This window comes from Acipenser ruthenus, chromosome 2, assembly GCF_902713425.1.
Source record: "Acipenser ruthenus chromosome 2, fAciRut3.2 maternal haplotype, whole genome shotgun sequence".
In the NCBI taxonomy this organism is placed as follows: Eukaryota; Metazoa; Chordata; class Actinopteri; order Acipenseriformes; family Acipenseridae; genus Acipenser; species Acipenser ruthenus.
Genome location: NC_081190.1, coordinates 91570674 through 91587014, shown reverse-complemented (window position 1 = coordinate 91587014; position 16341 = coordinate 91570674). Strand labels below are relative to the sequence as shown.

Sequence of the window (16341 nt, the reverse complement as noted above, 5' to 3'; positions counted from 1 at the left end):
AAAGGGACGTGTGTCCCATTCCTTATCCAGTACTGTGCCGGAGTTGAATTACCTGGTGAGGTGCAAGACCTGTTTAAAGTGGACAGACCTCTTCTCTGTATGCACTATTCTCAATTTTGTACTGACTAGCTGAGATGGCCTTTTTCACTCAGCAACAGTGTAGCCTCGAAGCTTATTTTAGAGCCTTCTTTTTGAACCAGCGATTGTTGCAGATTAATTACTCCAGCAAGAGCAATCTCAGATTACTGCGCTTTCGAATGCCTCCTTCTTGTCCTCCCTGCTAGAAACTGGTAAACAACTGAGATCCAATTTTAGATATATATATTTTCCCTAGCCAATTCTTATAAGGCAGCATAGAGTGTGGGTAATAGATTGTAATCAGAGATTATAAAGGTTATGGGTTATTTTCCCCCTGTTTTTAGCATGTCTGCAGCTAGACCTGTGTTCTAAAGGTGGATAATCTATCATTTTGATTTATTGTTTACCAGTAAATGTTTGCTGATATATAACTTTAGCCCACACAGTCAGATGTATTGACAATAATACTATTGGTGCAGTAATGTCAGTCTGATGTTTTCTGCACATTCAGGGTGGTTGCAGTATAATCCAGCACTCTTTTATCCCTCTAAAACAGAAGCATTACTGCCAAAACTGCAGAGACAAAAAACGAAAAGAACAAAGATAACCATAGGATGAATTTAACTGCATCTAAAATGGGTCATAGCGTAGAATATGACTGGTGCCACATTAACTTATTGCGCACTGTTGATGTTGCTGTTAGCTGTCTGTTCAGCCTAAATTTTAACTTTACAATAATTTCCGTTCTAAACTGAAGTCATGACCTGAATCATGCTACAGGCCAGTTCTGGAAAAAGGCCTCAAAGTTTTGAATATTTCAGTTTACAAATACTCAGATCCTTCCATGAGACTTAGTTGCTGTATTACTGCATACCCTACATTGCAGCAGTCTCATGTGTATTTGTAACCATCTTTGTCAGATTCTACCAGAGACACCATTTTGAATATTTGATCTGCTGAAATAGATGGGAGGAGGGGGGTTTAACTAGGGGTGCTAGATTCATAAAGTTCAGACGAATATAAAGTAGAAATGTTAATTAAAAAAAAATAAAAAAACATTATGAGAAACCGCTATTATGTTTAAACAAATGGCTTTTTATTAATTACTGCATATATGTCTATATAAATAGGGCTTCTGATTTTCGGTGTTTTACCCAGACTTTTCTACTGTCCTTTAAAAATGCAATTGATACCTATTAAGCCATTCGTGTCTCTCAATCACAACTGAGAAATGCGTTAATAGTAAAATGTATTTTGTTTTTTATTTTCTGTGCCCTAGCATTCGTGCTGCATCAGGATTGTTATCCTATATGGGATGTGTCTCTACCGAACGATACAGCGGGCAATCTCTAAGGTCACCAGTAGTTTCTGGAAGTGCCTTAAGATCAAGGAGAAATAATGATATCAGTAAACACAAACTTACAGAACTGATGTTATAAATTAGAAGGAGATGGATACAACACTGGCCAAGATTGAGAAATGTGCGGGGATTATACAGACAGAGGTTTACAGAGAGAGATAAACAAGAAAGACTGATGAGTAAAGTGAGTCGTAGAGGGAGATGAATCACACTGAGATGGAAGAGATGATTGGAAAGAGAGAAAAAGAGAGAGCTGGAAGGAAGGGTATTGATAGTGTGTTGCCTGCAGTCATGCTACCTTGAATGTTTGCCTTGACAAATGTGGGCCCTGGCCAGTGCTTAGAGATGGGACCTCCAATGTATACTTCTATTAGTGTCCCAGTAGGGGACATTCTCTGGGATGTTATATGTCTTTTTGCATATATCTAGATTGTTACAATCCTTGCTAACTTTGTTGAGCGTATTTGTAGTCTTGTGATATATTGAGGCTATTTGCCTGTCAAACTGGGGATCTGTCACACTTACATTTTGTTAAATTATCTTTACCTTATTGGTAGGGCTGTATTTTTTTTTTTTTTTTTTTTTTTTTTAAACAGTTATCACAGATTTCACAGTACCCAGTGTAAAAATAATTTCTGAAAGAATAGTGTAAATATACTTACTTAAAATTATCACTTAAAAGTAAATACAGCAAACATTTGCCTTATTGATTGCACCTGTTACACTGCATTAGGAATCTGGCATGCGGTTTAGTTTGCTTCCGGGCAGTAAATGATTGAACACTATTTCTTTATTATTATTATATATTTATTTATTTATTTTTTTAAATTTAGTCGTCGCCAATTATTTTTACCCCGGTTTTCACCCCAATTTAGCATGCCCAATTATTATCTGTATCCCCGGCTCACCGCTCGCAACCCCCCCGCCGACTCAGGAAACGGAGGCTGAAACACGCGTCCTCCGAAACGTGCTCCTTCCAAGCCGTCATTTTTCGCACTGCAGATCCACAGCAATGCTACCAGACCTATAGTGCCGGAGGACAACACAGATCTGGCGGAACCGCTGCAGAGCCACAGGCGCCCTATCGGCCACAGGGGTCGCTAATGCGCGGTGAGCCGTGGATTCCCCTGCCGACCTAAGCCCTCCCTACCCGGGCAGCGCTCAGCCAATTGTGCACCGCCCCCTAGGAACTCTCGGTCACGGTCAGCTGTGACATAGCCTGGATTCGAACCAGCGATCTCCAGGCTATAGGGCACATCCTGCGAGGAGCGCCTTTACTGGATGCGCCACTCGGGAGCCCCGAACACTATTTCTTTAAAATGAAAGACACCAGTTGCATTAGGGACACCAGGGACATTTCACATGTCTGTTAGCTTTACATTTATTTATGTTTTTTATTTTGTTTGATAATTCACTGATGGTGAAAATAGAATGTCTTTAAAGGTGGACATACCAAATTAAATACTCTACAATTTAGCATTTACTGTTTCAGGTAAGCGTTTAAATAGTAACCTGTCGTGTATCCACCCGTCATATCCGCCCTAACCATTTATCAGCTATGATCAACCTCTTCAGCAATGTTAGTTTATTATTGAACAGAGAAGATTAGTTCAGAGATTGTAGATCCTACCAAAGTTTTCATACACTTTGTTGTATGTGCTCCATGTGCTGCCATTACTGGTATTGTGAATAAATACTATTCGCCTGCAGGCGTATCAACTTCAACCTCCGTCTCGATCTCCTGCCTGTCACTCAGCAGCAAATGCACACACCCACAATTTTATATTTGTACAGCTGAGAAATGTGTTAATAGTAAAATTGATTTAATTTACTTTTTTTTTTTCTCTGTGAAACTACATGGGTTTTTAAATTGGCCAAGCCTTCATTTTTCATTTAAAGCAGAACGTACAGACATCGCAACATGTTGATAAACGACACATCTTTTATTAATGCTATAATGAAAAATAAAGTATTTTATGCTGGACACACTATTACAATTGTTATGCATAACTATTTACATTGATAAAGATGAGTCGCTTCTCCTTTTAAATGAAAAAGTAAGACATGATTTAAAAGCCCATTTAGTTGTTTCACAGAAAAAAAAGTAAATTAAATAAATTTCGCAGAACGCTTTTCTCAGTTGTGATTGAGCTACACGAGTGGCTTAACAGGTATCAATTTAATTTTTAAAAGAGTAGAAAAGTCGGGCTAAAACACCAGAAATGCAAATCCCTACACAAATCTCTGAAAAAAAAAATCACCTGCTCAGAGGACTGTGTGATTGGTGAGGTCATCAGTTGAGTGACCCTGATCCAGCTGTAACAGAGAAATAAAAAAATGTGATAAATAGGAAAGTGACCTGCTTCTCCCAGCCTGATCATCCTGCTTGTAGGTCACGGCTGTCTGGGGGAGGGTTCATTTACATTCAGCTCTGTCTCTGTTTGAGTCCTCTGTAGGCTTATGGAATAAGAGTCCAGAACACACACACACACACATACATGTCTGCAGGAGGACATAGGCTTTGCAATATTAGAACATAGTAAAAATTACAAAACGGCCCATCAATGCTCATCTAGTTCGGCTGATTGATCTCAAAACTTTGTCAAGTTGGGACTTAATGGATCCCTATGATTCAGTATGAGAAACTTGGTTACCCATTCCGTACCCTCGCCACTACACTCTGAATATAGTTCAGGCAGCCGCCTGTTCGGCCACACATCCACATGCTTTGGAGTTTTCACACATATCTGGGAAACTGTATGTCCAATGGTGATGAAACTTTAGCAGAAGTTATCAGAGTTATATGCTTGTTTGCTTGTCTGTCTGTCTGTCTGACGTTTTAACTTGCAATGTCGGAACCTGGGGGTATATGGAGGCGTTCTGTTAATTCTGTTTTGTATGTCACACTGTGCTAAAACTTGGAAAGGACATTCTTTAGCATAGGTGAGGAGGCAGTGTGGTCACCGGTTCAAATCCCACCTCTGCCACTGATGGTCACCAGTTCAAATCCCTCCTCTGCCACTGACTGACTCACTGTGTGACCCTGAACAAGTCACTTAACCTCCTTGTGCTCCATCCTGCGGATAAGAGGTTAAATCGATGTCCTATTGTAAGTGACTCTGCACATAATGCACAGTTCACAGCCTACCGCTGTAAAGTGCTTTGTGATGGTGGTCCACTATGAAAGACAATATATAAAAATAAAGATATTATTATTATTATTATTAGTAGTAGTATTATTATTATTATAGGTTATTGAGAGGAGACTGTATGTATGTTAAACGCACATGTTTATATCTGTCAAGAGAGGTACGTATCCATTTGTGATGAAACTCTGAAAGGACACTTCTTTAGCACAGGTTATGGAGAATATATGAATCTGGGGATGTACAGAGGCTGTACAGTGGCCCCTGTGCCTGCCATTGGACAGAATTGTGAAGGAGATTTTGAGCTGGGCTGAAATTACTCACTTTAGTATGTAATTTAGTTTTTCCCATGAACATAAAGGACTTTGGATTTCAATGGATATTACATGTGTGTGTGCTTGTATGGTGAACTGTGTGTTTCCGCACTGATTGAAAACAGTTCTTCAAACAAATTCCCTAAGACGGGCAGAATGCTTTTAACTTTAAGCATTCAGTAGTCTACAAGGTAATTATGTATGGATACATAGAAACATATTTCTGCATGTCTGTGCATGGATGTTTGAATGCGGGTAATCATGAATGTGTGTGAATTGGGTCTTTTAGTTTAGGTTCTTGTAGTATATAGTAGATTTTAAAGATTGCTTTGAGAGATTATATCCAAGACACAATTATTTATTTATTTATTTATATTTTTTTTCCCAAAATGGATGACGGGGTAAATCAAGTGTCTCTGTGATGTGTGTCCCACTGTCCTCTTATTATTCATTTGGTGTAGCCTTGGCTTAATGTCCTTGTGTTTGTTTTCTGCCTGCGGTCAGGTCCTCCTGAACTCTGTGTTTTTAGGTCGTAAATCTTCACATCCTGCATCCCAGCATCCCCCCCAGAAGTGTTTGTTAATGAAACCGCCATGTGTGTGTGTGAACTGTAGACAAAAGCAATTTCTTCCTCCTGCTCCCCACCAGGGTAGAATTTTTTTTTTTTTAATATATAAACTATCATCCATCATCAAAATGTAATAACAAAACATATTTGCCACAGACACTGAACCAGACAAACTGCTTGCTGTGCATTATATTCTCTTTAGAGGTTAGAGTACTGAATCAAACCTCTCCAGACACTAGAATCTGCCATTACAGGTGCAGGGAGTTAAACTCAGTTCCAGACAACAACTCCAGTTCTGTTTCCACTGCCAAGCAGGACTGTTCTTGATAGGTCCAGTACTGCTTGTGGTTGCTAATGGCATGTGTGCAAACCTGTCCAACATTGTAGGTACCATAAGAAATTGTAGGACATGAAAAACAGCTGCTAATAATAATAATAATAATAATAATAATAATAATAAATACAGTACTGTGCAAAAGTTTTAGGCAGGTGTGAAAAAATGCTGTAAAGTAAGAATGCTTTCAAAAATAGACATGTTAATAGATTATATTTATCAATTAACTAAATGCAAAGTGAGTGAACAGAAGAAAAATCTAAATCAAATCCATATTTGGTGTGACCACCCTTTGCCTTCAAAACAGCATCAATTCTTCTAGGTACACTTGCACAAAGTCAGGGATTTTGTAGGCATATAGTCAGGTGTATGATTAAACAAATATACCAAACAGGTGCTAATGATCATCAATTCAATATGTAGGTTGAAACACAATCATTAACTGAAACAGAAACAGCTGTGTAGGAGGAATAAAACTGGGTGAGGAACAGCCAAACTCAGCTAACAAGGTGAGGTTGCTGAAGACAGTTTACTGTCAAAAGTCATACACCATGGCAAGACTGAGCACAGCAACAAGACACAAGGTAGTTATACTGCATCAGCAAGGTCTCTCCCAGGCAGAAATTTCAAGGCAGACAGGGGTTTCCAGATGTGCTGTCCAAGCTCTTTTGAAGAAGCACAAAGAAATGGGCAACGTTGAGGACTGTAGACGCAGTGGTCGGCCAAGGAAACTTACTGCAGCAGATGAAAGACACATCATGCTTAGTTCCCTTCGCAATCGGAAGATGTCCAGCAGTGCCATCAGCTCAGAATTGGCAGAAAACAGTGGGACCCTGGTACACCCATCTACTGTCCGGAGAAGTCTGGTCAGAAGTGGCCTTCATGGAAGACTTGAGGCCAAAAAGCCATACCTCCGACGTGGAAACAAGGCCAAGCGACTCAACTATGCACGAAAACACAGGAACTGGGGTGCAGAAAAATGGCAGCAGGTGCTCTGGAAATATTTGGCTGTAGCAGAAGGCAGTTTGTTCGCCGAAGGGCTGGAGAGCGGTACACGAATGAGTGTCTGCAGGCAACAGTGAAGCATGGTGGAGGTTCCTTGCAAGTTTGGGGCTGCATTTCTGCAAATGGAGTTGGGGATTTGGTCAGAATTAATGGTCTCCTCAATGCTGAGAAGTACAGGGAGATACTTATCCATCATGCAATACCATCAGGGAGGCATCTGATTGGCCCCAAATTTATTCTGCAGCATGACAACGACCCCAAACATACAGCGAAAGTCATTAAGAACTATCTTCAGCGTAAAGAACAAGGAGTCCTGGAAGTGATGGTATGGCCCCCACAGAGCCCTGATCTCAAGATCATCGAGTCTGTCTGTGATTACATGAAGAGAGAGAAGCAACTGAGGCTACCTAAATCCACAGAATAACTGTGGTTAGTTCTCCAAGATGTTTGGGCCAACCTACCTGCCGAGTTCCTTCAAAAACTGTGTGCAAGTGTACCTAGAAGAATTGATGCTGTTTTGAAGGCAAAGGGTGGTCACACCAAATATTGATTTGATGTAGATTTTTCTTCTGTTCACTCACTTTGCATTTAGTTAATTGATAAATATAAATTATTAACATGTCTATTTTTGAAAGCATTCTTACTTTACAGCATTTTTTCACACCTGCCTAAAACTTTTGCACAGTACTGTACATCATACCTGACTTGCATCTCTAATTGAAATAAAATAACCTTTTTTTCAAAGTTGTTTTAGTTGACCTGTGTTTCTAATGACCTTGTCTCTCCTTTGATCCACAGACTGTCCCCAAGCCCATAGCCCTGGAGCCGTGCTTCGGAAACAAAGCAGCGGTGCTCTCCATATTCGTCAAGTTACCGCGGGGGTCAGGAGGGATTCCACCACCAGGGCAGTCAGGTCAGCCTGCTTCCCATCCTGACCTGGGGTCAATTATAAATTATAATTTACAATTACAATTACATCAGAATTGTTTCCTTAAATTGCAATTACAAAAACAATGCTATTTTGTTCAATTAGTTACAAATATGCTGCAGTAAGTACAGTTATAATTACAATTACACTAAAAAGTTGCATAAACAACTGCACACACTAACATGTTTACTCTATTCTAAACAACCAAGAAATACAGAAACATACAATATAACGTTTTTCTATAAAAAAAATGGGGTCACCAAGTGGTTGAAAACACAAGAATAATGATTCAGTGAATGCGTAATTGAACTGTAATGGTATAATTACAATCACATAGGGGGGCCCGAGTTCAGCTACAATTACAATGGCATTGTAATTGCAATTACAAATTGCTCAGTTACAATTGTAATTGACCCAGGTCTGTCCTTGTCCTTTACTAACTTCTGTTTACTACATCCTCATGCCCTGACATCCTTCAGAAACAGTAGAGTACACCCCTCTTAATCTGAATTACCTAAAGTATAATCCAAATCATACTGCAGCTGTCAATATCATAATATTTGTATATTAATTCATATTTTATTACAGATATTTTGATCAACCTGAACTATTCAAGTATCAAACATAGAGTAGAATAGACTCCAGGGTTTCCCAATCCTGGTCCTGGGGGACCCCTGTGTCTGCTGGTTTTCATTCCAACTGAGTTATCAATTACTTAAATGAACCCTTAATTGAACCATTCATTATCTTAATTCAATCTTTTTAATTGTTTTCAACTTTTAAACAGTTGGAGATTAAGTTAACTATACCATTTTATAAGTAACTTGAAATCAGCTACTTTTTGTAGGAGCTAAGAACAATTAAAAAGGTCTAATTAAGCACATTACTGATTTAAGTAATTGAGATCTCAGTTGGAATGAAAACCACAGACACAGGGGTCCCCCTGGACTAGGTGATCTGTAATCCAACACAAAGCTTTGGAAATTCCTGGTGGAACAATAGTTTCAAACAGTGTTGAAGACTAAGCTTTTATATTTAATCTGTTGAAGCTCAATCTATCATTGTTGTATTTGTCTAAATTGAATTATGAGACTTAAACTTAGTGCTGTAGGTTTTTGTTTAATATTGTCATCACTTTCAGACCTATATGAATATAAATAGACTTGAGTCTTGTATATGGACTTGAGATTTTCATCTTTATAATCTACTTAAATGCAGAGTCAAAAGAGCTACTGTATACAATATATTTCAAACATCTAAGTATCAGATCACGTTATAATACTGATTCTGTAGTGATAGGATGCCTGTTCCAGTAACATGTCACCTTTGTTGTCCTGGGAAAAGAAAGGAATCAAACCCCAGCTAAGTGTTTGTAGTTTTCAAAAATAAGCAAAAGCCAGTCCTTTTCCAGCAGGATCCTATTTAAGGAAATCTATCTTCTAGTTCCTCCAAGCAGCCTCTTTCATTGCCTTCACTGTGGTGTCATGTTCTAGTTCTACACTCAGTCTTGTTCACTTACTTTTAAACAGGACTTGCCGTAGCCAGCACACTAGTGGACGTGTCCCAGCAGATGCCTCTCGCGTACAAGGAGAAATCGGGAGCCGTGAGGAATCGGAAGCACCAGCCTCAAGCACAGCCAGGGACGTGCATCTGACCTTTGCTTTGACCATGACCCTCACTATGAACGTTGATCAAGGCTGCTGTGCAGGGGGAGGGGGTAGGGGAAACTGTATGGAGGCTGGGTTATGGGAGGCCTGTGCAGAGTTCTCAGGGCTCTTGTCATTGAGGTTCAGAATACTAAATATTGAAGTTACCAGTGCAAGTACCTGGCAAAACAAAAATGAAGCAGGGATAACTTTTACACAGGAACACTTTAAGCCTACTACAGTAGTTCAGACAACCTGCTTGTTGCACTGATAGCTTCAATTTCAACACTATTGGAAAACTGTGATTTGAACCTGGCTGATACAGAGTTGAACTGAACAAGGATAACAAGGAAAGGTCTTCAAATCTCAAACTGGTGTTGTGTAAGGTGCTTGCCTCTCATCTCAGCCTTGTTCAGTTGTTTTTTATTGCTTGACCAACAGGATTTATTTTTCTTTTGTCTTTTTTTTTTTTTCCTTATCAATATTGTTAGTTTTTATTTTATTTATGACTCTTTAGTTTGTTCCTGTGCGACAAAAAAAATACAATGTGTCACAAACACAGCACCCCCTCCCATTGGAGCTCATGGCAGTTCTGTTCTGCAACATTAGTTGAGCAGTCAGGTATTGATTTAGATGTTGAAGCAACAGGGTCTTCTGGGGTCCAGTCGTGTCTTTATACAGTAGCAGTTTATTCCCACACGAACCAAGCACACATGTTCTGAACTCTTGTGCGAGCTAGTTTGGATTAATAATTAACCTGCAGCTGCCAGTGTGCTAATACCTTTTACATGACCCATTTAAACAGAGTGCTCCAGTATTTGCAAGCATTTGGTGGTTGATTGCGTTAGGAAGGCAAGACCTAGAGACGTTATTTCATGGGTGTCTTTTAAGTGGTAGGTTAGTGCATGCGAGGTAATTAGTATTAATATATATTTAGTTTATTAAATGTATTCAACTAGGTTTGAACCTGTTGTTGCAAATGTAGGGCACTTGTCTGTAGATACTTTGTAAAATAGTTTGCCACTTGCTGTACAGAAATGTTATGTAAATGATAAGCATTTTTAATTAAGTTATTTTAACAAGGTAATTTCCAAAGATCAGAGACTCGTTACCCATGGTAGCGGTGTTGAATTACAGGACAGTTGCTCCTCACAAGCGTTGGTTTATAGGGGGTTAGACTTTTTTCCTTTTCTTTGAGTGAGCAGCTTCAAATGTCATTTTAATTTATTTTTTACATTTCTGTTGTATGGTGTTTGTAATCCTTCATCATTGTTCTTCTGGGGTTTGTTGCTGTGTTTGCTGTAAAGCCTTCCTCAATCTATTCAAGTCCTTTTGACCATTCAGCTCTGCCCCACCTACTTGTATGGACAGAGAATGGGTGGAGCTGGCGGAGTTGAATGGTCACACAAGGATTTGAATGGAATCCTAAAGTTCAAGAGAAAAATGATAACTCAATATTGGAGCAACAGAACCACTCACGATGATTGCAAACACCATAAATAGTAATAGAAATGTTTTTTTTTTTTTATTAAAATTGTAGCTACTCCTTAAGCTCTGGTAATAGTCTAATGATGGTGATTCAAACTTGGCAACACAAGAGTTCTGATTTAAAATGTACAGATCACAAGTGATTTGAGTTGAATTTGATATCTATTTACCCTCACAATGAGTACTGGAGTCAAAAGTTATAAAAGCTGCACTCCTCATCATGTTTAGGTATACAATGAACCGTAATTCATTGTTTCCTGCTATATTCATCAATATTTTAGCCTTTAGGCTACTTTAACTACATTCCTCGTTGGCTGTCCTGTTTGTTTACTCCCACTATATGTAATTTTATCTGTAGGAACAAACACTTTCCTCCTCTTTGAAACATGCTTCTTTTATTTCTGGAAGCCAAGTAGGCATGCTACCTGCAGTAGTAGGTAGTAATAAGCAACCAATTATAGTTAAGGAAGAAACACACAGGGGATTGGGGTTATTTTGCCTTTATTTTTGTAATCTTACATTTAAAAAATATTATATTTTAAGTTCAGTTCAGCTACCCCCCCCCCCCCATTAACTGTTTATTCATTGTATCTGCCAGTGCTGAGCCTTACCAAATTACCAACATGGGGACTGGTTGGACATGCATCAGATATTTGTGATTTTCCACCATGATAGGGACCCTCTCCTCCTCTTAGAGATCAGCAGAAACCAACCTGTACTCCACCAATGTGTTTCTGTTGCTGCAAAGCTCAGAGGGACAGTCAACGCACCGAGGAAGGACCATTCTTCCTTCTCACTTCCTATTACCTGTTTATAATTCGGGGGGAAAATAATGTGCTTCATGATTTGATTAGTTTCTCTCATCATTTAAAAGTCTTAACTTACTGTTATTGTAACACTAAATGTGAACACTTTATTATTATTATTTTTTGTTCCAGAACAAACAAAATGTTTCCGTTGTACCAAAACCAAGTAACAGTTCCAGACAATCTTTTATGGCCTCAAATTGAACTTGCGTATATCAGTACCTGTAACTTGCCTCACAGTGGTTTCACTTTATTACTTTGGTACACTGGGGATTCTGGTATGCTCCCAGTCCTATAATCTATTTCTCCTCATACACATTCTGGTTATGCTTAATAAACACAGCCCTTGAGAACATTCATAAAGCCATTCTTATTGGGTACATACCACATTTTATCTTAAAAAACAAAACAAAAAAAACAGAAGTATCTTGAACTGAAAGCCCAGGGTGTGAACATTGAGAGCAACACAGTATAATATCCTCTTCAGTCACTGTGTGCATAGTTGTACCACATTAAGTTTCCTATCTGTGTATCTATTTAGTAATACATGTGTTTTTGTGTTTTGGCAGGGCAACTTCACCAACTCCAGAGTTCACACACACACTGATTTAAAATTTCTAAAAATTAGATTAAAGATTGTGATTGAAGGGAATTTACAGGACACCTCCCCATCCAAATGAAGGATGCATTGTTCAGAACTGTTAACCCTGGTTTTGTTTGATTCAGCAGTTTTATAAATTATAAGCTATTGCTTTTGTTGTTCATGGTTGTTGTTTGTCTGTCTGTAACCCGAGATATTGCTGTCGATTCTCATAGTGGAATGCATAGGAGTGAGGGCACTGTGGGGCTAAAGGGTAATGCTGTGTGACACTGAAAAGACAACCACAGGAATTAATCATTGTAAAGACATCACTGTTAGGAAAACTTGTATTGGTTACATTCAAAGTGTTTGTTGATATGTTGGTGGTGTTAAACAAGAATATGGCTACTGGTATATTGGTCGTTTATTTTGATATTTGACTTTACAGTAATATTGCTGCAAATGATCAGTAAAAAAAAAGAATCTAGAAAAGTAAATCTGTTACTTTGCTTTACTATGTTTAATCTTGATTCCAAAAGACAACCATTGTTTCAAGTTAGTGTTTTAAAGTGTGTGTGTGTGTGTGTGTGTGTGCCGGGTAGTCTTTTCACTGTCTCTCAGCCCAGCACAGTCAGCACAAACTGTGAAACAAGACCTGGCGCCTATGCACTAAACAGTAAGGTTTCATCTACCATATGTGAAGCAAACACCACTGTGAAACTATCTGTCTTTTTATTTAATATATATATATTTTATTAAAAACAAACCAGAAGTGCATTTCTATTGCACCCGTATAGACAAACTGCTATGCAAAATACATAATGGTATACAGAATAGGGGCTCTGCTAGAATTAAGTAAGCCTCATTATCCAAACTTAATCATTTCCATCGCTATAACAACCTCAAATTAAGTTCCAAAAACTCGTTCTCTGTGTATTGTGGTGATTCATTAGAGTCTACAGGACATTTTTCCAACTGCTGCTTTTAAATGTTTGATTAATCTTCAGCAGGGTAATTGAAATAATTAGGCAGCTGGTTGCAAGTCCTGCAATGGGGTGGACTTGAAGAGAAAGTTGCATACCCCTGTAATGAGACACCTGCAAGCTTTGCATGGAACAGATGGCCCTTGATCCTCTTATCTGAAATAGAACAACTCGCAGTACTGACTGCTTGGCCAAAAGTGGATAAAAAAAAGAATCTGTTATTCCCCGAAGAGTTGTGTTTATAGGCAAGTCTGTTTCGTTAGTTGTATACAATTAATCTTGCCTTTGTCGTATTTATAATCCCTTCCAAGAAGATTCATGGATGAAGTCCTTCTGTAGATTGCGTCCACACTGCTTGCACTAACCTTGTTCTGATTGGCTCCCCCTTTTTATTTATGACGTGTTCAAGTATGGTATGCTGTATGTGTGTTAGTGTAGCAGGTGGAGGGAAGTAATTAATAGTTGTACCGGCAGTACATCCTGGCTGATTTCAGGGCAGTACACTACATTCAACTTTTGAGAAGTTGAAATAAGTTAGGAGATGAAGATGAGAAGGTAAACCAAAAGTTTTATACTCGAGTTGGATCTTTTTTTTGTGTGTGTGGTTAAAATTCATGACAGTTCCAGCATTGTTGCAATATTGATTTGGATTCAAATGATGTGGTACTCAAGTGAACTTTCCCTCAACAATTACAAGCCATAAAAAGTTACTTTATATTGTTCCAAGCAACTGATATTGATGAGTTGCTGCGATTTTACATTTTTTCCAGCTGGGGTCACTGTTTGTCATTAAAATATGTATTTATTAATTTAGCTTAGCACTTGTTTACCGGGATGCAGTACTGTCTTTGTTAGACACAGAAATGTTACATTTATACATGAAAAAAAAAACATTAAGATCAAATAGAACAAAGAAATGCCCCTCAATTTCAGCTCACCACAAGGAATTTCTCAACCAGGTCAGTCACAGAAGTAAACTTACGTATTTAAGACTGTTCACCCATTTGACAAGCCACAAATTATCTTTTAGCCCTTGTTTCACCATGTAGGAACGTGTGTTTTTATTTATTTATTTTTTTTAATATGTATAATTTAGCATCGATTGCACTCCTTTGTAAATAATGAGAGAGTATTGTAAAGTATTTCATTGCCAGGAGACTTCTCTTCAAAACAGAGGAAACGAAGGAAAAGGACAACTAGTAACCTGTAGGAATGCACTATGATGGGTAAACAAAAATAAAAAAAGAAAACATTTTTGTATTGTAAAATAACAGCTAATTTAAAAAAGAAGGAATGAGTAAAATAATGCAAGAACTGAAGATTTTAAAGAAGACCATGTATTATGTATGTAAATAAAGAACAATATAGAATGCTGGTCTAAAATAAAAAATTAAAATCCAATTGACTGTGTTGCCTTTCATCATTCTACCTTGATTTAACATTTTTTCAATTATTTTTTTTTTCTTGAGGGTGGGGGATAAAATACAGATTTATTTGACAACCAGCCTTTAATAAAAATACCCACTGGATGACAAATATTTCTGATGAGGCATGACTCTGTACTGGGCTGAAGCAGCAATGCACACTTTCAACCATAGGGCAGCAGTGTGGAGTAGTGGTTAGGGCTCTGGACTCTTGACTGGAGGGTCGTGGGTTCAATCCCAGGTGGCGGGACACTGCTGCTGTACCCTTGAGCAAGGTACTTTACCTAGATTGCTCCAGTAAAAACCCAACTGTATAAATAGGTAATTGTATGTAAAAAAATAATGTATCTTGTAACAATTGTAAGTCGCCCTGGATAAGGGCATCTGCTAAGAAAGAAAGAAATAAATAATAATAATAATATTGAATGGGGGATTTGCATGCACATGGAGATTGATCTGAACTTGGGGGAAAGATTTTGTATTATGTAGCTCTTGCATTCTACTGAATATACACTCACCATTTTTTAATAGGACCGGTCTACCAGATTGGTTTTGAACGCAGTAGGGATTCAAGGAAATGCATGCACATGGATTAGGGAGTGGTTAACATGTAGAAAACATAAGGTACTGATTAGAGGTTAAACCTCAAAATGGAGCGAGGTAACCAGTGGTGTATCACAGGGATCAGTATTAGGTCCTCTGCTATTCCTAATCCACGTTAATGATTTAGAGTATGGTATAGTAAGCAAACTTGTTAAATTTGCAGATGACACAAAAATAGGAGGAGTGGCAAACACTGTTGCAGCAGCAAAAGTTATTCAAAATGATCTAGACAGCATTCAGAACTGGGCAGACACATGGCAAATGACGTTTAATAGAGAAAAGTGTAAAGTATTGTATGCAGGCAATAAAAATGTGCAATATAAATATCATATGGGAGATACTGAAATTGAAGAAGGGAACTATGAAAAAGACCTAGGAGTTTATGTTGAGGCAGAAATGTCATCATCTAGACAATGTGGGGAAGCTATAAAAAAGGCCAATAAGATGCTTGGATATATTGTGAGAAGTGTTGAATTTAAATCAAGGGAAGTAATGTTAAAACTTTACAATGCATTAGTAAGACCTCACCTAGAATATTGTGTTCAGTTCTGGTCACCTCGTTACAAAAAGGATATTGCTGCTCTAGAAAGAGTGCAAAGAAGAGCAACCAGAATTATCCCAGGTTTAAAATGCATGTCGTATGCAGACAGGCTAAAAGAATTGAATCTATTCAGTCTTGAACAAAGAAGACTACGCGGCGATCTGATTCAAAAATTCTAAGCCCTAAAAGGTATAGACAATGTCGACCCAGGGGACTTTTTTGACCTGAAAAAAGAAACAAGGACCAGGGGTCACAAATGGAGATTAGATAAAGGGGCATTCTGAACAGAAAATAGGAGGCACTTTTTTACACAGAGAATTGGGAGGGTCTGTAACCAACTCCCCAGTAATGTTGTTGAAGCTGACACCCTGGGATCCTTCAAGAAGCGGCTTGATGAGATTATGGGATCAATAAGCTACTAACAACCAAACAAGCAAGATGGGCTGAATGGCCTCCTCTTGTTTGTAAACTTTCTTATGTTCTTAATGCCGTGGTGTGGGGCATGTTCTCCTGGTATACCCAGGGGTCCCTTGATTA

The 16341-nt window shown here is 38.4% G+C and overlaps 1 protein-coding gene across 1 annotated transcript in view; it reads left to right on the top strand.

Moving 5' to 3' along the window:
- The window catches only part of LOC117409042 (attractin-like), a 184420-nt gene extending 169783 nt beyond the window's left edge, over positions 1–14637 (top strand). The window contains exons 28-29 of the mRNA XM_034014569.3: positions 7604–7718; positions 9263–14637. Coding sequence (XP_033870460.3) covers positions 7604–7718; positions 9263–9387 — 240 coding nt within the window. The 3' untranslated portion in view covers positions 9388–14637. The remainder of the gene's footprint in view (positions 1–7603; positions 7719–9262) is intronic.
- The last annotated feature ends 1704 nt before the right edge of the window (positions 14638–16341 follow it).